The sequence below is a fragment of the Perca flavescens genome, chromosome 12, assembly GCF_004354835.1.
Source record: "Perca flavescens isolate YP-PL-M2 chromosome 12, PFLA_1.0, whole genome shotgun sequence".
Lineage (NCBI taxonomy): Eukaryota > Metazoa > Chordata > Actinopteri > Perciformes > Percidae > Perca > Perca flavescens.
Window position 1 is genome coordinate 28796358 of NC_041342.1, and position 27915 is coordinate 28824272.

Consider the following 27915-nt stretch of genomic DNA (forward strand, 5'->3'; position numbering starts at 1 on the left):
TGAGAAATTGTTCTCAATCGACTTACCTGGATAAATAAAAGGTTAATAAAATAAAAATAAAACCTTAGTGCATAGTTTTTGCTTTGTAGTATTAGTATATCATATGGAACTGGGACACTGATGTAGTGAAATGCAGTGTAGAGGCCATTTAACTCTGATCGTTTTCAGTGATGGTCCATTTGTGTAGTGCTACTGATTATAATGTTCAAATATGAAGTTCAGTGGCTAAAATGCTTTAAAAAGTAATATAAGACTCTCTGAAGAGGTTGTCTTTGCTGAGCTCCAGTGGTTTAACATCTCACCTTTCGGCAGTGATGTGCAGGCGTACTCTGGGATGCCAGGTGTGGCTACAGGTGCAACAAAGCCCAATTCTGACCACATGCTGAGAGGTGAAATGGGTGAAAGGGGCTTGAAACTCTAAGCCAGAGATGGCAGTGAAACACTGCTTCTAAGTCAGCTGTTAAGGTACTCTTTAAGGAGCACCTAGTAACTGATGACTGAAAACACTGCACATTTTATGCTAACGCTATAGATATGCACTCACTGTACAACCCGACCAAACTCTTTATACAGCTCTAGTCCAACTTAGACCTAAATCTACTAATTGACTATATAATCTGAAAACCACAATATCTGAGTATATCACTTATATACATTTGTGACAAAGTCACACACAGTCCATTTATACATGCTCCAACATTAAGCTCAAATCAAAAAAAAGGAGAGATTATGTTTACTTTGGACTAACTAGGCTCTGTCAAAACAGGAAAGTCGGAAAGGATGGGAAGGTTAACTAAGAGACTCGGAGGACACAGGAGAGAGTTGGCAGCTGATATAGTGAATAAATAACAAATAATATCAACCTTATGATTGATCAACAAGCATCACTTGGGGTAAAAACACAAAGAAATAAGCCCAACCTCAAAGAATGTTCATTTTCATATAGTTGTTTCCAGCCCTGACTGGGCACAATGGACTGAAGCCACGAGCCAATCAGGTTTCCTTAATGGTAACAGTCAGTCTACTTCTTATCTTTCCATTCTGACTTTAATTCGTCCCTTTGAAACATAAAAAACACATCTGAAACAATAATTATTGCAATATATATAACATCAGAATGACCTCTCCCTCCTGTCTATTTAATCATCCCTCCTTCATACCATCCCCCCTCCGTATCCATTTTGTCACCCGTCCTCTTACTTCTCTCCTCATTCACTTCATCTCTCGTGTTGCCGTTGTGGCCATGGGAACCCTGCTGACATGGTAACCCCCCATTAGTGTTGGTTGGTGAGAGATCACTTCAGGTCGACGCCCTGAGTCTGGGACTGAGCCTTCTCCTTGGCCTAAAACACACATAAAAGACAAGGGATCTATTAGAAATGACAACTAGGAATTTAATACGGAAGGAACATCACATCCATCAGAACCTCCAAATCTACTAAACATTGGTTGTTGACTAATCAAATATGCTGCCATAATCCGTAATAATGGGTTTGTCTTTGTCGCTACAGTAGGGTCTCTGTGTGTGCTTCTGTGTTGTTGAGGTGTCTTAATGTGTGTCTATGCACTTGTACACTGTCTACTGTATATGCTACGTGTGTTATGTTTTTCTCAAGCCATCAACCTGCCCGCTGTCATGATCTGGAATAGTGGTTGTGTCATTTTACTTGTCTATGCTTACAGTATGTGTTGTATTTTTGTAGCTTATCTAATGGTTTAAGCCGTCAACCTGCAGGGACTGCAGATGAAAATTAGCCTGCATGGCTAAATCTGGCACATTTGACAATCTGGCAGTCGCACTGCTTGCTCTTGAGGGAATTATTGCAATTGTTGGGGCTTTGTAAATTATAGAGTGTGTAAAGTGTTATGATTTGATACTATAAATAAAATTGAATTTACATTTGTGCTCATGTTGATTAATGTGTGTTGTCCCTTTTAAATAAAGAAATCAAAAAAAAAAAGAAAGTTGTTAAAGGTCACATATTTCTGTGTTTTCTGTCATATCTCCAATGTTATAATGTTGGATTTTCATGTTTAACTTGGCCAAAACCTTAAATAATGAAGTAAACGTATTTTAGACAAATCCGCCGTGAGCTAAAACGTTCAGATTTCCAACTATTCTCAGCCATCTCCAAGGAGTATGATTTTTACAGGCAATATGCAAAATGTAGAATACACAGTACATACTTTAAAGAGTGTGGTGACAATTAATCAACCTTTGAACTAGTTATATTACTCATATTATAACTTCAACGTCAACAGCTGAGCCAATCACACATGTAGGAGAAAAGTGGCTTTTTTTAAATTTTTGATGAAGATTCAAACGTCATGCATGCCAACATGCTCAGATGATGGTACGACGATGCTGATAACCGGCTGATGTTAAATAGGTATAATATTTATCCTATTCACTGTCTTTATTTAGCTTGTTAGTTTGCCAACATTAGAATTGTATCACATAAACCAAGTTCTGGACAAAGTAAAGCTTGATGATGGTACTAACTAGATGTAATATCAGTGGATCACTACATTTATTAGAATTCATCTTGTGGGGGACATGAATGTCAAGAAATCAAGGGACCGTAAATGTCCGTATTAAATGTCATCTTGATCCATCGAGCAGTTTTTTATATATTTTAGTCTGAACCAATTTGGTGGACAGAGTGAACGATATTGCCATCCCTTGAGCCACACTGCTAGCATGGCTAAAAATACACCTTGGTTCTAGAGCTTGATGAACACTGGTGTCCTTAAAGGTTGGATTTTTCATAATTTTTTTTAAAATTAAGGCATTTAGATCAATTTCGAAAATATGATTTTTTATTCCTCTTTAGTCAACTTTAGCATGGGTTCCTAAACTCATGAGCAGCACTGTAAATGAATGTGGTTGTAGGCTTTATAATGTCTGTGTTGCTCTGAAACTAAAGATCACCAAGTGTGACAAGGAGGAACCAACTTCTACAAAACAATGAAATCAGCCAGTTCTAACAGTAACCCTAACCCATGCAAAGGAATGCATTCATTAAGCATGATAAATCAACTCACTAGTCCATCTGTACCACTTATTTGCAATTTAGGGGAGTGGGCCGGAGGGGGGTCAAGGCTTAATATGATGCAGGCACTGGCCACTCAGAGGATTACCATATGTGAGTTGCATCTGTGTGGTTTCCAACTCACCCTGAGCGAGGGCCGAGGAGGCCTAACTGGTCTGACTGGTCGTACTGGCTCTGCTACTGGGTTTGCCTGCCTTCGCTCCAGAGGCTCGAGGTCGTCAGCTACATCAGGACAACCGATGTATCCTCCGGCTCCAAACACTGAGCCCAGATCACCTTCTAACAAGTTGCGGCTGGTGGGAGCATTGGATGGTGCAATGTCCTGGTTGGCAGACATGTTGCCGACGGCCATGTTGAGGGTGTGGGCAGTATTGGTGTTAGTTTTGTTGGTAGTGCAGATACTGGAGTAACTGAGTTCGAGTCCCAGCAGGTCTTCTGATGCCACATCACTGTCTGAGCTGTTGTTGGTGGAACTGACGTCAAGCTCTGGTTCCACTATGCATTGGTTATTGTTCGCTTCGGGGAAAACGTCCTTACTCAACAAGTCCAGCACCTCCTGGTTGTCATGGCTACCTAAGTCTAACAATTCCTGATTTTCATTGCTTCCGAGATCAAGGAGCTCCTGGTTGCCGTGGCTACCTGAAACTAGTGCTTCCTGATTTTCTTTGCTACCAAAATCCAGTAAGTCTTGGTTGCCTTGGCTAACTAAATCCAGCACTTCCTGATTTTCTTTGCTACCAAAATCTACTAAGTCTTGGTCGCCATGGCTATCTAAATCCAGCACTTCCTGATTTTCAGGACTGGAGAAATCCAGCAGTTGGCTATTGCCACGGCGACAAGGTTCCAGCACTTCTTGGTTACCATAGTTACAAGGTTCCAGTAGTTCTTCGCTGGTTATAAGGCAATGGGGTTCCACCACCTCCTGGTTGTCATGACTACAGAGATCCAGGAATTGCTGGTTTTCATCGCTAACCAACCGGGTGTTGTCAAGACTACAAGGTTCCAGCAATTCTTGGTTTCCATTGTTACATAAATCCAGCAGTCCCTCGTTATTGTGGCTACAACGTTCAAGCACTTCTTGGTTTTCATGGGTATGAGGTTCTAGCACTTCCTCGTTGCTATAGTAACAGGGTTCTATTTGCTCGTTGTTGTCATAGGTGCAAAGGTCCATCGCCTCCTGGTTGTCATGGCCACAGAGGTCAGGTACCTCTTGGTTCTCTTCCTCAGGACTGAGCTTAAAGCCATAAGGATCAGAGTCCCGTACCATTTGGGACGAAGTGATGTCAAACCCATAGCAATCAACGTTTAGTTGGTCTGACTGAGAAGAGGAAGGCTCAGGGTCAAAGTTCAGATCGTTTTCAGAAGGTTCCGGGCTCAGTTCAACTTCATCGGGGTCTAAGAGGGTGTGACTTGAATGTTCTGGACTGAGTTTAAAGCCGTATGGGTCAAAGGAAGACTGACTGGTTTGTTCATAGCTCAACTCAAAACTAAGCTCTCCGTTGGGATCTGTGTCGGGCTGGATGAAGAGGTTTTGGGAGTCTACTGAGTTTTGGGGAGTTGCAGGGTTTTGGGGTTCCTCTTCAATGTTGCCAACCAACTCGGCCTCCTGACTGGAGGTAACATAACAAGACACAGTCTGCTCTATGTCGCCGGTCCAATTTGGTTTCATCAGGACTTCTTTGTCAAGCTCAGGGACAGCCGGAGCTGAACCAGTTCCCAGACCTAGGAGAAGAGAACAACGAGGGGTCAAGGCCAGAAGTATCAGGGGCAAGACTTGCCTGAAAAGACATATTTTTGTTGCAAATTTGAGAAAAGTTTCAAATCGAAATCATCGAGACCATCAGAGGAGCATTTATTGGCTGGTCTTTAAGCTACCCAATACCTCACAATGTCTCGGGGAACAAAACTTCAGAAGTTTGGTTTTGAACAAGTCAAAGACGATCCACAAAAAAGTCAGATGCAAGTTGTTTTACCAGCTTCTGTCATACCACTCCACAAGTAACTTGACCTACACTTAAAATGGGTAGTAGCCTATAGGCTTGTCAACTTTACTTAAGAACACCATTCTCAGAGAAAAAAAAAGAAATTTCCAACAAAGCACGCTCTTTAGCGAGGATACACCTTTCCCAAAAGAAAAATGGCAATGCAAAGACAAATACACATCCAGAAGGACAGAGATTTTGAAATGTATAAAAAAATGTGAAGCAGTCGGCTTTACCACAGATATTCGGACTTCGCTGCAAATGGAGGAGTATTTGATAACTACAACATGCTTCATTACTGAAGATTGGCGACTGAAATGGTGCGTAATTGCCCCATAGGATTACATTGCAGCCCGTTTTGTGGTAGCCAGGCTGCAGGACGTGTGTATGGATTTAAGTATAAATTACCTTGTTCCAGTCCTGCGGTTGCCTCGGTGGTAGCCCCTCCAGCTAGAGATCCCAGACTCTGTTCTTCTATGTCAGAGGGAGGGGAGACGGTGCCAAGGTCCAGCTCATACCCATTAGGGTCCGATTCTATAGAATACCTACCGTGTGACCTCCAACCCTGGATGGGCTCCGGTCCCAGCTCTTCTGACGAGCTCTGAATGGGTTTAAATCCGCAAGAATCGTCAACTACGGCGATGGCGTCCAGGTCCTCTCGGCTGTAGCTTATTTCTATGTCGCTGTCTTCATCTGGGAACTCAGATTCAAAGCACTGAGTTCCTGTAGAGGCTTTGTTTTCGGCACAGGACAGACTAGTGTCTGCCTCATCACCAACATTTCCTGCCCCATCATCAGTGCCTATGTTCACATCTGGGAACAAAATATCTGCTGCAAAGGGGTCACTGCCTTTAAAAGGGTCCGAAGCGAATCCACCTGGCAAACAGGGTAAGACACTGCAGTAAGTCTTTACACTGTATTAATCTGGAGATATTGAATGACATAAACCGTGTAGTTTGCTGTGGACATCGCCTGCCTCTCTATAACAATGCATATGGAAAAAATTTACAATTTCTCCTCTAAATTCCAGTGAATCATAAAATGGAAACACAAGTATAGTACAAGTACTTTAAAATTGTACTAGAGTAAATTAACTTGGTTACATGCCACCACATTTTTGGTGGTAAATAAAATAGCAGTAAATAAATCCAATACATTATGATAAACTTGAATTCAGAGTTTTAAACAACAACATAATTACAGTATATGGTAAATACAACTTTGACTTGTCATATAACTGATCTCCAAGAATAACACGTCCAGGACAAGAACCTTAACTCATCTTTAAGTTCCAAATAAAATAAAGTGTAGTTAACTGGTGTATTATTGCTCACCGGATGAGTCAGTTTTAGGGAACAGGTCTTCATTGAAGAGGTCATCTACAAATCAAGTCAGAGAAATTGGAAAATCATTTTATACAACCAATGAGACATGTGGTAAGATATAAAGACTGGACAAACCACACATAATGATTGTTTCCACCAACTTGCACAGATGTTTTAGTCTTTGACAGTGAGGAAGGAGTATAGAGTTTATGACTCAGTAAACACACAAGACAACACACAAAACCACTGGCACAGAGATTGGGTGAGCAAATTAATTTTGTAAAACCAAGCTCAGGTATAAAAGTTTGTTTATTGCTTTGTCTCCATCGGCCGTCGCCATCAATCGCCGATGTCAGTCACAAATGTCAAAGTATCAAAGACCTGCATTGTTTTCTTGTTGATTGACGACCAAATGCACCTCTCTTATGTGTGGTCTGGTAGCAGTTGATACAGCTGGAAGACTTAGTGGTAGACCTCAAAATAAACCATTTTACAAGTTGAACTTGTTTTGTGACATATGGATGACCAAATCTATCTTAATATCAAACTTATTGTTGCTACCAAGTCGTTAAGTGAAAGGTATTATCAGCCTGACAGGGGCGTAGACGCCATGTCTGATACATACGGTCACTCTGACAGTGGGCGAAAGGATTGGCTTGGTAGAAGTCCAGTTGGCTGATATGGTTTGGGTTCACAGTGGACTCTTCCATCTCTCTCTCTTTTTCCCCTTCATTGTTGATCGCTCCCTCCTCTAGGTCATCCTCTATGTCAGATCTATCCATCTGTGAATGACAACACAGTGTTTGCATCCCAAACCAAGGAGGACATGCTATTTGAAGGGTGACCCCTGCTGGTTGATGTGCTACATTAGACTACTGTACTACATTGGTTGTTCATAAATTCATAAATTGTGACAATGAATTCAAAAATCATGCTATTAAATGACTGTGTAACTTCTCAAAACCATATTAGCTTTTATGATTTCAGTCTTCAAACCAGCTAGTTATGTTGTCATACACTCTGCTCCTGCAGTTAAATGTTGCCTCAACTAGGGCTGGGTGATAATCCGATATCACAATATTCCTGACCAAATACATCATTATCGATATTGCGACGATATTGTAGGGTTGAAATTAAAGAGATTTTTTTTCTGAAACAATGGGAGTTAGTATGTGCTTGTTATTATCAATTTAGACAACGTGACTGTATATGATGATATCTCGATATACGATTTCATCACGATATACGATTTCATCACGATATGATTCCGTTGAAAGATGATAAAATATAATTTTGAATTTTTGCCCAGCCCTAGCATCCACACTGTTGCATATATCACATAATTAATGTTGTGCATAATGAGAGGTGTTCTGTGGGAGTGAAACCTTTGGGGAGCTGGTCCCGCTGTCATCTGCTTCTTCTCTGGTATTGGCTAGATTATTGCAGAAAGACGAGCCACTGGCCCTCTGGTCACCCACCCAGAAAGAGAGGAAAAGATAGTGAGCGAGTTGTAACATGAACACTATTTTCTAAATAATGTTATGCAACTGGATCAATTGGATAAAGGCAGTCACACCACACCTGTATTATATTAAAAGGGATAATTTGCTGATATTCAACCAGCTTTGTATCACAATAATGCTGGTAGTACATGTAAATAAACTATGTTAAACTTCCCTCCATCTTACCAGCGCCCAGATCTGTCTCAGATCTATGAAATTATGCAATTATGCAAAAGGTCACACTCTGCACTAGCCCTTAGTATTACATTTACAAATAGGTGTGGGGACTTGCACGAGGCATATAACAAAAGAATGGTGGGGGTGTCAAACTCAACTTCACTAAGGGCCACACTGAAAAAATAACAATCACAAAAGGGCCAGACATGCATGGTTTATTTTTTGACGGGATTGTTGCATGTCTCATATAGTCTTCTCATTTTCAGTTTGGTCAACACAAAGCCCTAAAAAAGTCAGCAAAAAAGTTCCTCAGCCATCAGAGAGAAAAGTGGCAAGAACGGCAAATAAGGTCGAAAAAAAGTGGAGAAGAAGTCGCAGAAAGTGCCAAAAACATCGGAATAAGTAACAACAACTTCCGAAAAAGTGACAAAAACATTGAAAAAGCAACCGAAACTAGGTGGGCCAAAATCTATTGTGCACCTAAATTGATATGCGGGCTGGATCAAAATCTGCGAGGGGCCGGATTTGACCTGCGGGCCTCGAGTTTGACACATGTGGTCTAAATCAAAGCAGCAGGCAGTTTTTCTAAATTCAAGTTCTTACTCCCTTGTATGGGTCAAGATCCAAAACACTGAATCATACACTTCCTTTATTGTCTGGTAAATGTCAATGTCTTTCAAAACCCACATCCCCAGTCTGTGGCAGAGAAATAAATAGTCTGGAAGGCCAAACTGAGATTACTCCAGTAATGTCACTTCAGGTAACTGCTAATAGTGTAACTACGTGGAACCACAACCGTACACAACCAATTATTTTACAGTGTTGGCTCAAAAAGGCTTTGGATAGTACTCAGCATCATTACTGTGATTTACCATTATCAGGTCAGCATAGGCAGGCAGTGATTGGCTCCTTCCCCATGGCCTCATAGGCAGCGGGTCATCTTCAGTGGTGTCTGCAGGAGATGTTGACTCCTCTAGCTGGCTTTCTGGAGTGACTGCGCCTCCTGACAGAGAATACAGAGTGTGCTCCTCCTACAAGGAAGGGAAGAGTAAGGAGTCATGAGGAAACAGCGGTATTAGTTACCAAAGAAAGCACTTGCTAACATTTCATTCCAAGTATGAGAATGAAAGGCAAAACTTATGATGGTTTTCAAATTCCTGTTTTTGTGAATAATTGCGATCTTCGCCCACTGAGCTTGATTAAAAGCAGAAAGATCAAGAACTTGACTTTCCCTGGGTGGTCATGCTTTTAAAGAAGAAAATGGTAGACAAGTTGAGACTCTCTAGATGGAAGTATATATATTATTTTCAGGGATGCACCGAAATCCAGGATTCGGGTTCGGATTCGGCCCAATATTGGGCTTTTTGACGGGGTTCGGTTTCTGCCGTTCCAACGAACCCTACGCTTGCGCTACGCTGGTCGCCGTAATGACGCAGCCGTTGATTACAGGAAGGTGTTTACGTAGGTGGAGCGTTCAATGCAGTAGGCTGTGAGAAAGTGAAAATGCAACCCGTGAGCAGAAAAAGTGTTTGGCAGTACTTTCAGTCAAAAGAAGGCCATTCAAGTCCAGCTAAATGTTCAATTTGCAATGGCGATTTGTCTCGTGGCGGCAAGGACCCTAAACAATACACAACATTGCCGCTGTTAAAACATTTGCATATGAAACATCTGAAAGAATACGAGTTGTGCAACATTGTTTACTTCATTAATGTGTTTACTGTGTTAATGGACTGAGGATGGGAGTAGGATTCGGTATTCGGTTTCGGATTCGGCAGAATCTTAACCAGTGGATTTGGATTCGGCCAAACCCCAAAAATCTGGATTTGGTGCATCCCTAATTATATTATATTTATACTGTAATGGCTGTGGTTACATGCAGTAGTTTTCTTGTCCCTTCACATCTAATTGACAGTACCAGATAAGTGTAATGCTGCACCATCGCTAACATGCTCTCAGCAGGCAGTTGGGTAGTATACAAAACATTTTTGTTTTTACCGATACCGATAGTTAGGTTGGGCCGTATTTGCCGATAACCGATTAATCGACCGATAGTATTTAGAATTGATATTGGATAAAACAGTTGACAAAATACATACATTTGCCAATAATCAAAATAATAATGTCATATTTATTGATATTACACCCACAGCAATGCTACACAAGCATGTGTGTTGTCTAAAACAGTTATCCTACATATTTGGAGTAATCCAGGGCAAAAATAAACATAATGAGCATTATAATTCATATAAAGGACAAACTATTTACATTTCTTCAAAAAAGGCCCAAATGTATGCCAAATCTCAAAACCGTGACGCCATTCTTCTCTGTAGAACGGTTTAGACCTAGCCTGACAGGTCCTACTCAGATTCTAGTCAGAATGTGAGTCTGAAACCGCTCCATTGGGCTGTGATTATGGGGCGTGTTCCAACAGAACCAGGGAAATAAATGCCTCTGTATTCATTGGATAGACCTACAACCAATCAGAGCAACGGAACTCAACACTGTGTATCGTCTCCATAGCAACCACTCTTTGCACAATGCATTCATTCTAACTTCCGACTTTTAGACTTTTTTGAAGCTGGATATATCATTTGTTACGTGTAAATATAAATGTGGATAACGTTAGTGATAGTGACATGCTCGCTACAGTCGCATTTCTAGAGATGAATCGGCGAAAACACGTTTTATATCTCCGATTCACGGCTTTGTTCTAGCGCCGGCGCTCCCTCTCTTCTGTCTCTCTCTATGTCTCTCCACCATATAACGCTCCCTCACTTCAGTCTCTCTCTATGTCTCTCCACCATATAACGCTCTCTCTCTCTCCAGTCTCTCTCTATCTCGACGCTAGTACCGTGCTTTCGGGCAGTTGTTGATGTTTCTCCGCTGAGGATTTTAAAATGAATGCGCTGTCGATTCTACACATCTCAATTCTCCAGCGGCAGCCACTAGTCGGATAATGGACGATTTGGGTCGGACTTGCGTTCATCTTTGTCAGTGTTTTAACCGCTTGAGGTAAGTTAGCCTACTGCTAATGTTTAGCGTCATCTCAGCCTCGAAAGCAAACAAACATACTGTTGTGCTGTTCTTTCTCTACTAATGCAGCATCTATTCAACAAATGAATAACTTTATAATGATATAACAAACCTTTTTGCTGTCGATGCTTTAAACGCGCATCTGATGTCAGCCTTCTCCGCACAGCATGTGCTCTCCGTGCAGCGCGCAGTAACACGTGTCGAAAATAAACAACACCAGGCATCAGTGATAGTTGTTATTTCGCCTCTAGAGGCCGCTATTGTAATGCATGATGCCAGCAGACCCTTCTCAGCTCTCGTGTAATGTGTAATGAATGACAGCATGCGCTTCTCAGCCGCTCCAGCAACGGACGCAACCAGAAAAAACTATCAGCATGGATTTTTGCCGATAAGATAGTTCCACCAATCAACTATCGGTGCTGATTAATCGGCAAAACCGATGAATCGGTCGACCTCTACAAAACATACTACTGTCGTGTCCTCCCTAAGCTGGGGACAAACCAACCCGACGTCAGAGAATAAGTGGCAACGAAGCAAATACGTTGTGCCTGTGTGAGAGGAAATAGAGCACAACAGTGACCGCCGACTTTTTAAACTCACTCTGGTTCTGGAAGTGATTTCCCCCATTCAGTTGCTCCATTGACGTTTCAGAAAATGCTTTTATAAAGAGTTTAAAGCCTGGAACCAGCCCAACCAGCTTCGAGATGCTTTTATACTGATAGTGATTTGATTCTGTTCAATAAACTATAGGCTACAGGTGATTAAACTGTGAATTTCTTTAAGACACTTTTATCAGATAAAGGTGTTGCCTGAGCTTTTTACTCACTTTACTAACATATGACAAGTGGTAGTTTACTTTCTCTGAATTTAAGCTCCTCCTCCTCCTCCTTTTCCTCCTACTCCTACTACTACTGCTACTACTATCCAGAAAATGTAACAAAAACATAAAACACAAACACATAATGAGGAAACAGCCCAGGTTCCCTCTGATTTTACATATGAAGTGATGAAAAACATTTAGACTATAATTACTATTGATTTTGTTCAAGCCTACTGCTGCTATCACAGATACACACAAACACTATCACACATATGTGAACATGCATGTCCTCTTGTACCTGCAGGATCTCTTCATAGGACTGCCTGATGGAGTCTTGCAGAGGAGTGTCCCTCTCTCCAGCCTCCTCCACCTTCCTCTTGGCCAGCTTCACCTCATCTCGGAGCCTCTTCAGCCTCCACCTGACTCTGGCAAGTTCCCTCTCATACTCCTCCACCTGGCTCTCTTTTTGCACCTCCTCCGCCTGCAGAGACAGGATCTGGCAAGAAAGGACAGAGAGTCAATGATTGTTAATCATTATAAGGTCACTACCGTTTTTTCAACCTGGACCCTATTTTCTCGTTTTTGTGTGGGAAGGAACAAAATCTTTGAAATTGGTCCAGTATTAAACTATGTGTTCATTTCAACTAAAACTAGAGTTGTGATGGTTGGAAAAGTGGAAAGAATACCCAAAATGTATTTTCATAGTTTTATTTTGTTTCTGTCGACTTTGAATGAAGTGTATTTTACGATGCTAACATTATTGTTTATTTACATGGAGTCTGGTGGGTATAGCGAACGCAATTTCTTGGGTGTTTTTATGTTTAAAAAAAAGGATCTTATTCTTTAACAGAAAGATCGACCTCCTTAGAAATCCTTTTCTTTTTGTTGTCAGACACTTCGAATAATAATCTGAGCCTGTCAGTTTTGTGAAAGTAAATACAAGTTGCACAATTGCCCTATTAATACATTGTAGCTTGCAGCGATCTTGCTTAATACCGGACCAATGTTAAAGATTGCTGTTCCCATCAGTCACTTAGACACAAAAACATGGGAAAATAGGGTTGAAAAAACCCATAGTTACCCTTTTAGTAGTCTTACATTGCCAGATCTGGCTCCACTGTTTATCTAGCTTTGGGATAGGGGGAATAAAAACTCTGGATTGTTTGTATTTTTTTTTTCTTTTTAAACCAATCACAACTGTCCTGGGCAGCGCTAACCACCAGATGCAGTGACAGTGCCCTTGCAAACTAGATAGCGGAAGGGAAGGTCCCAGCACTGTACATCCGGTGAGCCAGACTAGTCATTTAGCAATTATAATTATCAACATATGGTTTTCTGTCACATACACTGTACTGGTAATATGACCATAATAGAGATGAACAGAACTGTCCAGTGAAATGCAATTTTATAGTGTTCTTTGAAATAATATCAACAGCATTACACATAGATTTGAATGATTAAGGATGATTTCTTTGTTGTAAAAATCTGCTCTGACCACAGAAGTGCATCACAGACTGAAACAAAACCTCTAAAATAAAACAGCTTTCAGAGGGAAGGTATCATTATTAATTTACCTGCACATCAGATATAACAGCTTATTTAGTTATATATACATATATACATACATACTGTATTCAATTGATCTAATAAGTATCCATGCAGTTCACAGTGAGAGATAAGTAGCTGAACAGTAGCAGTTCATCATTACCTGTTGACTCTCTTCATAGCACAGCTGTCTCGTTGCCTTTATTTGCTGCAACAGCGCTTCTTTGTGTGTCTCTAATTTAACAAGAGTCTCCTCCAGCTCCTTGCGGTCCGACTGCTGCTCCTGGAGCTCCAAGTTCTCCACCGCCACTGCATTCTCCAGCTCCTACACACACACACACACACACACACACACACACACACACACACACACACACACACACACACACACACACACACACACACACACACACACAGACACACACACCATTTAGGATGTAAGAATGATTCGAAATGCATGAGGAATGATAAAACATGCATGAAGATGCGCACACACCCACACAGAGGCAAAATGTTCTTTCACAACATCCTTAGGAATCCTACACTCGACTCACTCACATCGGGTAGTCAGCTCCACACAACTCTCTCTGTGTTTCTCAGAATGGCTATGTTCGTCAGGTGACTTTCCCGTGCAGAAAAGACAATGACCTCCTCTGAAGAGTCCATCATGTTTTTTTAATCTTCCGTGTCCTCCTTGGCTACTAGCAACTGTGTGGAGGAGGAGGGGGGCGGTGCGTGCGCATTCATGTAAGGCTCTATCTAGGGCTGCAACTAACGATTATTTTCATAGTCGATTAATCCGTTGATTATTTTCTCGATTCATCGATACGTTTTTTTTAGCGATAAAATGTCAAAACATGTTGACAAATGTGGATCAGTTTTTCCCAAAGCCAAAAATGACGTCCTCATGTGTAGGCCTGTCGCGATAGTCAATAAATCGAGTTATCGCATGATAAAAAAAAAAATGAGCTCGATAATTTTTCCGGCCGCGATAATTTCCATTTGCATGCTTGTTTATTTTCCTCATCTCTCCCTCTCTTTCTCTACCAAAGAGACTGGAGGACCACTCTCGGTTCCTTAGCGTAACGAGGAGTGAACCCTCTTGTCAGTCGCATGGTCTTGGTGTGGGCGGCAGGCTACTCCAGGCGGAGAGAGCGAGAGAGTTGGAGCAGGGTTTCCTGCAGCACTTTGCAGTTAAGGCGCCGTCAAAAAAAAGAAAGTATATGAGCGATATCCACCGTGTTACTCGGCGTCCCGTTTTCTCCCTTTCATTCCAAACCACACAGCTGACAACCTGCAGGTGGAGACTGTGGAGACGGGCTCGGACATACACGCCGCTGTAGACTCGTCAGTCTCGCAAGCGGTTTCAGGAAAGTGGCTGCATGTGTCCGACAATGCACAGAACATTAACGGTACAAGCCTACAGCTGTCCGCGGACACGGAGTGTGGAAAGTATGTCAGAGTTGGCGCGCGCGCGTGTGTGTGTGTGTGTGTGTGTGTGTGTGTGTGTGTCGGCCCGCACCCACGAAGCTCCGACCTGCAGAGGAGCAGAAGTCGCACCTTCGACAAAATGAAGACTGAAAAACAGAACTATTTTGGTACATTTACTGGCCACGTGGCAGATAGCCATACATATAGATTTTATTTATTAATTATATATTATTTAAATGTAATATTTAGTGTTAAATAATTGTAAAATGTAGTACAGTCTCTAGTCTGAGAACTTACGTGTCACAAATGGCAATTCCACAACTGTACATCAGCGTGAAAGATGACATACCAAAGGAGATCAAAGACATATTGTGGATATTTAAAATGTCTTCTAGTTCCAGTGTTAAATATTCTTTAGAAATAAAAGTGTATTGATCTTTGAAAAGGTGTACCTGTAGTATTATTATTATTATTATTATTAATATTATTATGACATTATCATTATATTAGATGCAAATGGTCTCTCGATGACAATATTATCGTTTATCGCAATAATTTCTGGGACAATTTATCGTCCAGCAAAATTTGTTATCGTGACAGGCCTACTCATGTGTCTTGTTTTGTCCCCATCTCAAAGATATTCAGTTTACTGTCACAGAGGAGAGAAGAAACTAGAACATATTCACATTTAAGAAACTAGAATCAGAGAAATCTTACTTTTTGTTTATAAAAAAATGACTCAAACTGATTAATCAATAGTTGGCGATTAATTTAATAGTTGACAACTAATCGATTCATCTTTGCACCTCTATCTGTATCATGTGGACGCGCCACAGTTTTTTGTCATTACTTAGAAATTCTCTTTTGGGGCGACAGAAACTACGCACTACAGCTTTAAACAACTAGTCCTGTCTTGTAACTTGTTAGCTAGTACGCTTGTCACCAATCCCAGTCCCTTTACTTAAGTGAAAGTACTTTTACTTACCACACTGTAAAAATACTTGTTGTAATTGGGTATATATCCTGCTGTCTTTAGGTACCCACCAGGTATAGTGGACCAACCAACAAGTACCCTTCATGCTGGGATTAGGCCTGGGTATCGTTTAAAAATATTCAATACCGGTACCGATACCAATAACGTGACTTCAATACCGGTTCCTAAACTATACTTTTTTTTGGATACCATTCCAATATTATAAAAGTAAATTACAACATTACACATTACAGCACAAATATTTTTAATTATATTTCAGAGAGCTCTGTCTCTGTGCTTAATGTAGAGTTTTTCCTGCCTGTCTCTACGAAGTGTAACGTTAGACAGCCAATCAAAGACATTATTAGATCTTGGTAGAAGCATGCTGTGTGCTTATTGGCTCACTGACGCTGATGAGATTTCCTCTTAGGCATTGAAATTGGGTATTGACGAGGCATTTTTTCGAGACACAATACTTCAGAGGCAATTCGGTCGGTGCCTAAAAAGTTCGTAATTCGTTACCCAGCCCTAGCTGGGATACTGTCCTCCACAGGCTTGCTGTGTGCCAGTTAGTTTGTGCGGATTTGATGAACCCTGTGAACCTGATTGACACATTTTGGGTTCTATCTTGCACTCAACGCAATTGCCTTTGTACACCGTATCATTCCTATTTTGCTCCCGACGCACAGCGGACTTTTCTCTCCACAGACGCACGTCGGTAAATTAGGGAATGTATTTGCGCCACCAGGGGCGGTTCAGTGAAAAGAGGAGGCGTGTTCAGGCGCAAACATTCCCTGGTGCTATTTTGCAGTTTCAGAAAACAATTCTGCCACAGACCAGGAAAAACCTGGTCTAAAGTCAGTGGTGCTAGTCTAAAGTCAGTGGTGCGTTATTAAGATGCTATTTTAGGGGCGCATGCTTGGCCATAATGTAGCGTGTGCACAACGCGCATACACTTCTCTCATCTAAACGGACGCCGCAGTTCCCATTTTTGCAAACCATACATATTTACAAGGAAAAATATTACTGAAAATGCGCTTCAGGTGTTTGGATAGGTCAGTATGCATTTTACAGTACAGTCCTCAAAAAGTCCCAGCATTCTTTGTGGCTTGTTGTGTTTAAACAACATTTCCATGAATCATGGATGTGTTCATGACATAAATGAGGAAATATTAGAGGACTTAAGGAGACGTGATGTTGAACTACGGCGGGATTGGACACTCTGGTGGGATCTGGTCCGGGAGTGGCAATGCGCTCCTGGTGGAGCGGGTGGACGGAGATGGAGTGGGGGGAGGAGGAAGGGGCACAACAGGAGCGAATCTGCCGTCATAATAGCAATCCGTCATGGAACGAGTGCGCCTGCTCTTAAAGGGAATGTGAGATGACGCTCTGATTGGTTTATTGCACGTTACGCCCAAACCACACCTAGCTACTTCAGACCAACCCATTTTAGATTTGTGTCGGGCGCAAGACTCATTTATCCCGCCGGTATAATAGCAACAGCGCCCGAGATCCGCCCACAAAGCTACTTGCGTTTCACGTTTGATACTTGCATTTCAGATAGTTAAAATAGGGCCCTTTGTGTCAAAATGTGCATCTCACTTCCTCAGACCAAAAACTCAAACTCTAAAAGTCAGATATGAGCAAACAAACGTTCCAGTGATATCAGTATTGTATCGTGGGTTGTATCGTGACTTCGACGACTTATTTTCGTAACAACACGGTGTTGGATGCTGACCTCCTCTCCTACTTCAATGCCTAACAAATCAATCTCTCTCTCTCTTCCTGACCCTTCTTTCACCGGTTGAAGCCTGAAAATATTGTCAACAAATTAATAACATAACTAATTGTACTGGTTGGAGTGTTCAGCTCTGTTTCAGACTTTGACCTCGACAACCCAACTGCATTTTACTTGCGACTAGTTAACTTTCTAAAGCGGGCGCAATTGGACTCCTACTTTAACACACTGACAACATTGTATTCAGAATAAAACAATTTTTTTTAGCACGTTTTAATGTGTGATTGTGTAAAGGTGTTCACGAGATAGATACCAACCTTTCGTGAGTTTCGTCAGCCGTCTTCTCTCCTTTATGGAGACAGACGCTGTGTGCATGGTGAGAGTGGCTGTGTGTGTGTGTGTGTGTGTGTGTGTGTGTGTGTGTGTGTGTGTGTGTGTGTGTGTGTGTGTGTGTGTGTGTGTGTGCATGTGAGCGAGACGCAAGTAACAGAAGGACGGAGGAGAACAGGGAAAGGAAATGCAGCTTAACGTGTTTTAAATAGCGTTTAAAAAAAAAAAAAAAAGAATAACGGAAAGGAATGTGCGGTGGCCGGTGTTGAAAGTGCGGCGCACGAAACACTGAAAGTAAATATTCATCTAATACTCTGCTTTACATGCAGGCTTTTTTCTAAGTTTTCTACAAGTAGCAGAATTGTTCGACCGTGCCAACACAGCCTCCCTCTTTCATTCCTTCAACCACCTTCTTGAATAGGTTGGTGTTGCAATTTTTACGAATATCCAAAAACCCGTTGGTACCCAAGTCTTTTATAATGTTTAAAAATAATGTTTAAAAGTAGCTGCGTCTCTCCTTTTGACCAGAGGTGTGGTCTTTTCTTTTGGGCATGCATCTCTACCGCAGCCTTGCAAACTGTTGGCTGGTTGGTTTGTGTACAGCAACCATAGCAACGCACAGAGCTAACCGTAAGCCATAATAAACAGACAAGAGGCCTGAAAACTGCGGTAAAATACTCAATTGAGACACATATTCCGAATGTCCAAAGAATGCTTCTAAAACCTGAATAATACCGGTGTATTTCTCACATATCTTAATCGGAAAATGCTATAACTGGAAAAAGGCCTTATTCAGAATGTCCAAACTGAATATACTGTTTACAAGAACTAATAATAATAGTGGAATATTCTGTGCATGTCAACGTATTCAATGCATGGTATGTTAAGCCAAGACATATTGTGACATATGCCTGTAAATAAAGCAAAACAGCTAGGAGTTCATAGAATATAGAATAGAAAATATATTTAAGAATATGCATTATGTAGATATGTACATCATATGGACCTGGCTACAAGACAGTGGCTCAAAATAAGGTAGAAAAGCAGAAGCTGCCTAGAAATGATCACTAGTACAGTGAGCATTGCCGTGTTAATAAACTGAAATAAAATGTATCGAATAACGACAAACCAGAAAGTAAAGCTGGGGCCTTCAGGGACCCTGAGGGTCCGAGCTTTGCCCAGTTGGTAACCCGGACTTGCACTCAGCCCATGTATATCTACAGCTTCGTCCAGCCTGTGGCTAGTTTCACAGCATCACGACATCACATGAAATCATCACTGGAAATGCAGTGATGGAGGAGTCTCAAACTGGAAACACCATACATACACGCACAAACATACGTCTGATTTATGTCCCGCCCACATCATTTCTATTAACAAAAAAAATGGGATACCAACACAAAACCCACGCACACAGATGTATGAAAACCTGATGTACAGTACACACACACAAACATGCACACACCAGCGCTAGGTGCTGCGGTCTTCTTACTCTGATCTCGTTTGCCTTGGCGAGGACTCTCTCATCTGTCTCCACGACGTCGGTGTTCCTGGGAGACGACCAGCAGAAAAGACAGGAGTGTTTAAGGAGGGAGGAGAGGGAGCACTCATTCTTCCAGTCTGCCTTCCCCGCATCATGCCCTCCTTCCCATGATCCCTCTATTTTTTCCTGCTGCACTACTCGCTCCTCCATTGCTGCCCTCGCTAGCTGTCGCTACACTGCAGAGGAGGCGGAGCTGCCTCTCTAAACGTGTCTGTGTGTGCGTGTGTGGGTGTGTGTGTGTGCGTCCGGGGTGATGAAAGCATACAGGCAGAATGCACCAATGTGAGAATGGGAAGGGAGAGGGGGATGAGTCAGAGTTAAAGCAGTAGAGTATCAATCCATAAGAGAATTTATTTCCTCTCCTGTAGTCTCCTCCCTTATTGCCTTTCCTCCTCCTTTCTTTTTCCCCTCCTACCCTCGTCATGCTGCTTCTCTAGTCCTCACACATCTCTCACCTTCTCTTCTATTTCCTCCTCCCACCATCACTGGCCACTGCAGTATGCATCACTTACACACACACACACACACACACACACACACACACACACACACACACACACACACACACACACACACACACACACACACACACACACACACACACACACACACACACACACACACACACACACACACACACACACACACACACACACACACCAGAGCAGCTGTCTGCACAGGCATACCTTACCAATCAATCAATAATCATTCACAAATGCATTTTATATATGTGGCCAGATGATTAACAGTATAACTTCTATTTTCCTGCTTCAATCATCAACACCATGTCATGAATTTATTATAAGGTTTATGATTTTACCACAATTACTATTCATCACTGTGTACTGTGATCTAATCTAATCAAATTGTGTAAAATTATAATAATAGGAATTACGGCTGAACGATTAATTGCATTTGCAATAATATCGCAAAAATAAACGCGATTTCCTAATCGCAAAGGCTGCAATTTGGTCACATGACTCGCAAGAGCAAATCAGTCTGCACTCCTCAGAGAAAGCATCAACTTAGCACGCTAACGCTACGCTGTACCTTGAGCAGATTTTAATAAAATGAAGGGTTTTATTCGGGCTTGATACATACATTCAGTTAATGGATACAGGCACGCAGAACTGAAGGCTCGATAGCAACGATTAGCTCTGATTAGCGGTTAGCTCCGGTTAGCTAGCTCCGTTATAAAGATATGGAGCGGAGGGGTAACAACCAAACTCTGATAAATGACGTTCAGGGAGCTTTCACAGCAGCGTGCAGCGTTGCCAACTCTTTTCCAATGAAAGTAGCTAGCACCAGCTCCACAGAACAGTGAAGGATATTGGAAGCACTTTTCCAATATTTCTCCAACTGAGCTTGAAGACGTAGATGTGAAGTTAGCAACCTGTCTGAAAGCTGCAAGTCTTCTGGTAGCTGTGCCAAGAGAAATCTCAATCATTCCCAATCTTGCAGAGACGGAGAGCGTAGGTATATGTAAGGAGATAACATGGGCACAGGCTAATTATTGCTAACTAAAAGGCTGGTTAACATTAGTAATTAAACTTAAACATCTAACGTAAGTCCAAACGGCCTGCGAGCTTCTCCTGTACTGTACGGTAATTCCTCTACTCAATCGTTAGCCTATTTTTACAAAACGTCTGCTATGGAGCCATAACGTGAGATACAAGGTAATGGAGCCTTTTATACATTGTTGTGTTTCTTTAGAAATAAACAATGGACAAATAAGAGTCTTTAAACGCTTCAGATGTAAAGTTATTCGCTGTCAAAGTGATGCCAAAATGAATGGCAGTCAATGGGATGCTAACGGCGGGTGATGGCTTGTTAGCAACAAAATGGCTCTATAGGAGCTACGGTTTGTGGACGCTCGCTTACCCCCTTGCTCGTACCTACACCGGCCCCCGCACCCTGTCCCTTCTCCCCTTTCTACCTGCCTACTGCACATGAGGAGAGAGGGGAGGGGCTGCTCCTCTGCCCCTCAGTCACAGAATAGAAGAGAGAGGGGACTGTTTGGCAGGACAATACTGGCGACTTTTTTTTACAGAAAGTCGGCTGTCTTTTCTGCAGAAAGTCGCTAGATTTGTCGCTAGTCGCTTTTGTGAAAAAAAGTCACTAAGGGGGTCTGAAAAGTCGCTAAATCTAGTGACAAAGTCGCTAAGTTGGGAACACTGGCAGCGTGGCCGCGTTGTTTCAACGGTTTTATTAGTACAGTTAATCCCACGGCAAGACCACCAGCAGCATGCTACTGCTAACGTTACGATAGCCTCTCTGAGCAAGTGCAACGTTGTGGACGCTGTCATGCATGCGCCACGCAACTTCATGAGCGGGAGGGGCTGGAGGCCGCTCCTCTGTGTGCGCTGTAACAAAAATATACCGTTGTATATTCATATACTATATTTTTACTTATTTAACTGTCTAGCAAAGTTCAAAGACAGTGTTTAAAAAGTGCAATCCACATGTTTACATATGTTTATTACAGTAAATAATAATTCAATAATCTAAATACAATAATCTAAATACTACTAAGTGTGGCAAAGCCACATATTTGTTTTTATATTTCTGCAATCTGCACTTTAGTTTGTGTGATTTGTTTCTGACTTTCATATGAATATTTACATCAGGCTTGGTCAGTGCTCAATATACTATTGTGATTGAAGTAGTTAAATAAAAGATGTCATTCATATAAATTCATGCATCACCTGATTTCATCATCACATCCAGGCCTGTATGTATGCTCGCTGTCACACTCACTTGAACACTTGAATAGAGCCACGCTTTTCCTAGGACAAGTCAAAAAGTCTGCAAAAGCAGCAAAACCTTGCGTTTGAGAAGCAGGAACCAGCTTGAAAAATTAATCAAACGAGGAATCCATGGAGATATTTTGTAGTGAATAACCCAATGATTAAGCAACTACTCATTTTTAGCTCTAAAATGTATGCAAATTAATTGTAATGAACTATATTACACCTCATTGGGGTTTTAAAGACAGCTCACAAATTTAACATGTGATTAGTCATAACATGAGCATGTCCCTTTTTTCCCATTTGAGTCGGAGCTTGACAGTGTGAGCAATTTCTACTGCACAGATACAGTGTCACTATGATTTGGGCTGCAGTCCATGACTGTAACACAAGCCTGCAGAACTGTGCTGATGTTAACCCAGTTACTGACAGGGAGCAAGGACGTCTTTATGTGTTCACTCATTCATACATAGACGCTTCAGTTGTTAAGTATGCCGATTCAACTGTTCTGATCTGTTAAAAGAAACAAATGGATCTGAATCACTTCATCAATCAATTTAAAATGCTTTCATTTGAAATATGCATGACTATTTGAAACAGGTATTTTATTTTCACAAATGTCTATAATTCATTTAATTCAGCAGCTAGTCCTGCTGCTCTTGCTACTGCCACTACTGACTTTCAGGCCAAGTTGTAAGGCAATATTGTTTCAGCATGTCCAGATTGGAAAATTTGTGCTGATACTGTAAATAATGTATGGTCCATAAGAGAATATTGTGTGATAGAACGCTATTCTGTCGAATTAAAAAAAGACAGTTGAACTCGAACTTTGAGTGCAATGACGTGTGTGATGTAAAAGTGCTCGCTTGTACTTTCAAAGCCAAAAAGAATTATCAGCCAAATGCAGCTCTGTGGAGCTTTTTAGTCCCTTTCAATCAATTGTCCTGGCACGTTTACTGAACACTGCGCTGTGTACCATCTTGCAGCTACTGTTCTCAGAAGTTAGTGGTTCACTACAATCCCATCCATAAGTAACAATGCCAGAACGTTAGCTCTATTGGTCATGGGTTTCATACACTTTCTGTAATAAAAAATAAATAAATGCAAAAATCCTATCAGATGGGGGACCCTGGGACGAAATCGTATCAAGTGGGGGTCCGTGGTCTAATTTATGTCAGTTTAGGGGTCCTTTACGTGAAAAAGTTTGGAAACCATAGCGTTAAACCAATCACAATCGTCTTGGGCAGCGCTAAGCCCAGGATGCACCGACGGTGCCCTTGCAAATTAGATCAAGTATGTCTATCTACGCGTGCACAGTACTACAGGACACACCTACTACAGGACACGCCCTCAAAACCGGGCATCACAACTACTTAGTTGGGTATACTTGCCCAAACTATGTGGTTAGGTTTAAGAAAAGATCATGGTTTGGGTTTAAAGCTTTGGTGCGTAACTTTTTATTTTAATGAACGCCCGTTACATTCAAGCCATTGCAGGGGTTGTGACGCTCAAAAAGATTAATCCACTGATTTACAGACGTCTCTTTTGCCATGTAAGTCTATGGGAAAAAGTCTTTTTGGGCCCCATGGCATCATGTGATGGAAACAGCAGTTGCAATTCCACCGTTAAGCCCAGCACACTTCCTAGGGGACTTAAGTATGTTAAATCCATAAAGTTATCTCAGCGGGCGTGTTGCGTAGTCAAGCAGACATTTTTTGTTGTAAAATGGGCATGTCATGTAACCTGCAAGACTGCAGTTAGACCTTTATACAGTCTATAATAGGGGTGGAACGGGACATGTGTTCGTATTGAACCGAAACAGTACGGGTGTCTCGGTTCGGTACATGAATTGACACAGAATACACGGTATAAAAATACATAAAACTGCAAATTAATTAATGTAATGCAGAACTACGGTTAGATTCATGTTTCTTTAGGGACACTTAATCGGCATCCCCCCCCTTAGCTCTGAAGCTCTGGAGCTCCGCCTACATGTCTACGGTCCAGTGAGTGAGTCAGAGGTAGCAGCACTAAGGACGAGTAGCCTAGCCTATGGCGAGTGGTGACGACCCACAACAGTTACCCCCAATTTCCACTGGCTGCGTAACGGCTGCAGATCCACTCTGGAACGGTGGCGGAGTCATGAGGTTTCCATTAAAGTCAACGTGTGTATTTCCACTGACTGGATAACGGCTGCGTTCCGACTACGGCACAGATCGGCAGCCCTCCGGGGCAGAAACGCAGAGCTTCTATTTTTGCGGGACACCGGAGAGCTCCGCAGAAATTCAACACAGGGCAGATATTGTGGGACGGGAAGTCGAGCACAGAAACAGAATAAAAAACCGGTTAATTTTCTAAATAAAATACACCGTGCTCACGGCGGATCATATTTCCCTGCACTACACCTTGAAAACACAGCACAGAGTTGTTACCCCTCTACTCCTCTGGATGGAAACTAACTGTTGTTGGTTTTGTGGTTCTATTCTACGTGAATTCGTGAGAACTTGTGGGTCCTCGTGACTACAGCTGTCAGTCATGGCCGCAGCTGTGCCGCAGCAAATCCGGACCTGGTGGGTATTGACGTACGGCGGAGAACGGAGCAGATACGCAGCGGACGTTCTGCATTCAGTGAAAATCCGCCGTTAGAGGACCCTCCGGCCTCTTTAAGATCGCAAGTTTGGGAAAACTTCGGTTTCCCAGTCAGTTCCAGTAGTACAGGCGAGAGAGTGGTGGATAAGACGAGGACTGTGTGTCGGGGTTTATTATTCTATGTAATTTACACTTTCATACATAAGATATCCTGTATTTTCATTTATAGCTGATTGTCTTATTTTGTTTACAAGTTACAGATGGAGTCTGGAGATGATGTGGGGTACTTATTGTTTACATCTTCCTTTACATACTTCAGGCTGTTGCAGCTAGCTCAGGGGAGAGACTGTATGACACTACTGTAGGTGGTACAGCCTGAGACAAAAAAATTGTTTTGCTATTCCCTCCATTGTACCTAACCGAACCGTGATGTATGAACCGAACCGTAACTTCTGTGTACCGTTCCACCCCTAGTCTATGAGTTAAGGCCGTTTTACAGTTGTGGGGAGGGTCCACGCAGAGCTCTCGCCGTAGCCTACGTAAATGGTGGCCTGATGTTTATACCTGTGCGGCGGTGTGTGAGTCGAGCCAGCGTGTGTGTGTGTGTGTGGGGAGTGGGTGATAGAGCGAGGGAGAAGTGAGAGAGTGACGGCGATTAGTTTCTGAGCGAGTAGTGACTCTAGAGTCCTAGCGAGAGAAACAAAGTGTCTCCCCTGTGTTTTCTGACCACGGTGGGAAATCTGGAGCAGGAAAAGTCAACCCTCTCCTTGATTTCATGTTGTTTATGGAGAAGGAGAACCAGGACATGAGCCGGGGGAAATGCAACGCTACCAAGCCACGGTCGAGCGACGTGCGTTGCTGCGACGTGTGGTTACATTTTTCGAGAGGTGCGCGTCAGGCTACGGTGTAGACGCAGAGGGGTCTGAGGGGCTATGGCATTGATTTTACGCACAACTATCAAATGGCCTTTAGACCCTTCTCAAATAGATAGTGAAGATTGCGGAAGCAGAGAACAGCGTGTGAAGTACGCGGCCAATGGCAGGCTTACACCCACAGTCTACATCTAGTGAGTCACACTGGCTGATAAAGAACAACAAACGCAGTAACGTTACAGAAATGCCAACACATTCTCACTTTCAACTTGTCAATTACGCCTACTGACGCTCGGTCGGGGCCTCTTGGCGTCACTTTTTAACACTCTTGGTATTACTTTGGCGTCATTTTTCATTATGTGTTTATGTTTCAAAGAATTACTATTGGTCTATGGTCACTAAGGCCATCCACAGATATATTTAATCCTGAGAATTCACTGTGCCACATGTATGTTTAACAGATCATGTTTAAAGATGATTTATAAAGTCACGCCAACAATTATTATGCTATTTTAATAGCTTAGTATTCTATGCAAAAAAAAAGGTATGTATAAAGGCTTTAGGCCACCCTACAAGTTATTGTAGGCCCAGTTTAATATGCAACTTCATTTTATACAATATATGTAGTAGGGGGTCCCTGCTCCGTCTCTCTTTCAGTTAAGAGTCTTAAAAAACGTTCAAGACCCCTGGTATAAGCTTTTAGACGGGCTATATTTTATATTATTTGCTTAGTAGTGCAAATACATGTGTCAGCAACATTGTAGCTGACTGAAATGAAGGTCATTTTAAATGAGTTCTCGCTGAAATGTTGCGGAGTAGCATACAATGGGAATAGGATACTCAAGTAAAGAAAAAGCACGTCAAAATTTTTACTTACTGGAGTACGTGAACTTGGTTACTACGCCACTGCTAGGTGGGATTAGTGAACGTATATTTGACACACTGACTGACACACACACACACACACACACACACACACACACACACACACACACACACACACACACACACACACACACACACACACACACACACACAAATGAATGTTTGGTTCATTAAGCTTTATATTTACGTCTGTGTTTGTTAAAAGTTTAAAACCGCCTTAAAATGATGAAACCCTGCTCCTCGTGCGAACGTAGCTTAGAAAATAGCCTACTTTTGTCCTCATTTCTGGAAGAGCGTTAACGGTAATTTTACCCTTCATCCTTCGGGTTTCTCGCTCTCGGTGTCCTCAGGCAGTCCAGAATAAAACGCATCATTACTGCAGTGCTCGCGCTCTCATCCTCTGTCGGACCGTCGCCTCCGTTACCGAGGGGGACTCGTGCTGCAGCAGCAGTGCCCGTAAACCCGCCAGCAGATAACGGGACCGTCCTTCAACTCTCAGCTTTGTCTCCGTTAACTAGAGACGGTAACCAAGCGGAGCGTAGAGTGAAAACACGTTAGCTCTGGCAGCTCAGACAGTCAGACCAGCTGCGATTACATCGCCAAACTAGAAGATAAACAGGACTTCCTGTCTGGCCTTTCAAAATAAGACCAGGTCGTATGTATGGCGTTATATTCTAGCATTTACTTGTCAGCGCATTTAACAAAATAAGTGACAGACGTAAAATACCATGCACCAATATGTGATATTTCTTTGTCCTTTTAGCATGGGGCATCAATGTTCTGTCCACACTCATTAAAATGTTGCTTTTACGTTAAAGGAAAATCCTAACTGTTTCCAGTTGTAGCTCTCTGCTGTGCTTGACGCAGGTCTCGCGCTGCTCTTCTGCTGCATCCCTGTTGTAAAGTAATTGCATCATTTATCTACCAGTTCAGTTTGATTTGAAAAAATTAAAAAGGACTGAAGTCATGCTACATTTTTTTTTAGGAACAGACTGCAGACACATAATACACTGATACATTTGATAGCTTTCTTTTTTTCCTGATTCTCACCATTGTGTGTTCCAGCAGTCCTGATAAACAAACCAACCATATGTCAGCCTTACCTAAAATCCCCAGAATGTCAGAGAGAAAGTAAATCCCTTTCCACTGATTAATTTAATTACCGTCACATATTTGCATAAAGCCTGCAGCTCAGGGTCAAAATTCTAACAGACAATATGGCACACCATTTGCTCTAAAATACATCTGCCTGTCTCACCCTTTTCCATGATGATCTTATTAGTAATACTCGTTTGGTTTGATTGAAATAATTAAATCTGGCATTTTTCTAGAATATTGTGACAAAAATATAGTAGAGGTGTTAAAAACCT

The 27915-nt window shown here is 42.0% G+C and overlaps 1 protein-coding gene across 3 annotated transcripts; it reads right to left on the minus strand.

Annotated features, from left to right (window-relative positions):
- Positions 1-1267: 1267 nt before the first annotated feature.
- LOC114565903 (uncharacterized) lies at positions 1268-27165 on the minus strand. Of its 3 annotated transcripts, none has more exons than XM_028594233.1 (11): positions 26858-27165; positions 19402-19459; positions 13601-13762; positions 12191-12388; positions 8912-9070; positions 7746-7826; positions 6986-7142; positions 6370-6414; positions 5444-5911; positions 3178-4775; positions 1268-1343 (listed from the first exon to the last, which is right to left on the minus strand). In XM_028594233.1, the coding sequence occupies exons 1-11, from the start codon at positions 26917-26919 to the stop codon at positions 1296-1298; spliced, it is 3036 nt and encodes a 1011-aa protein (XP_028450034.1). In that variant the 5' UTR covers positions 26920-27165; the 3' UTR covers positions 1268-1295. The 3 variants fall into 3 exon arrangements, with proteins under 3 accessions (XP_028450034.1, XP_028450033.1, XP_028450035.1); XM_028594232.1 differs by having other exon boundaries at positions 19375-19459; XM_028594234.1 differs by lacking the exons at positions 12191-12388; positions 13601-13762; positions 19402-19459; positions 26858-27165 and adding an exon at positions 11185-11226.
- Between the last annotated feature and the right edge of the window lie 750 nt (positions 27166-27915).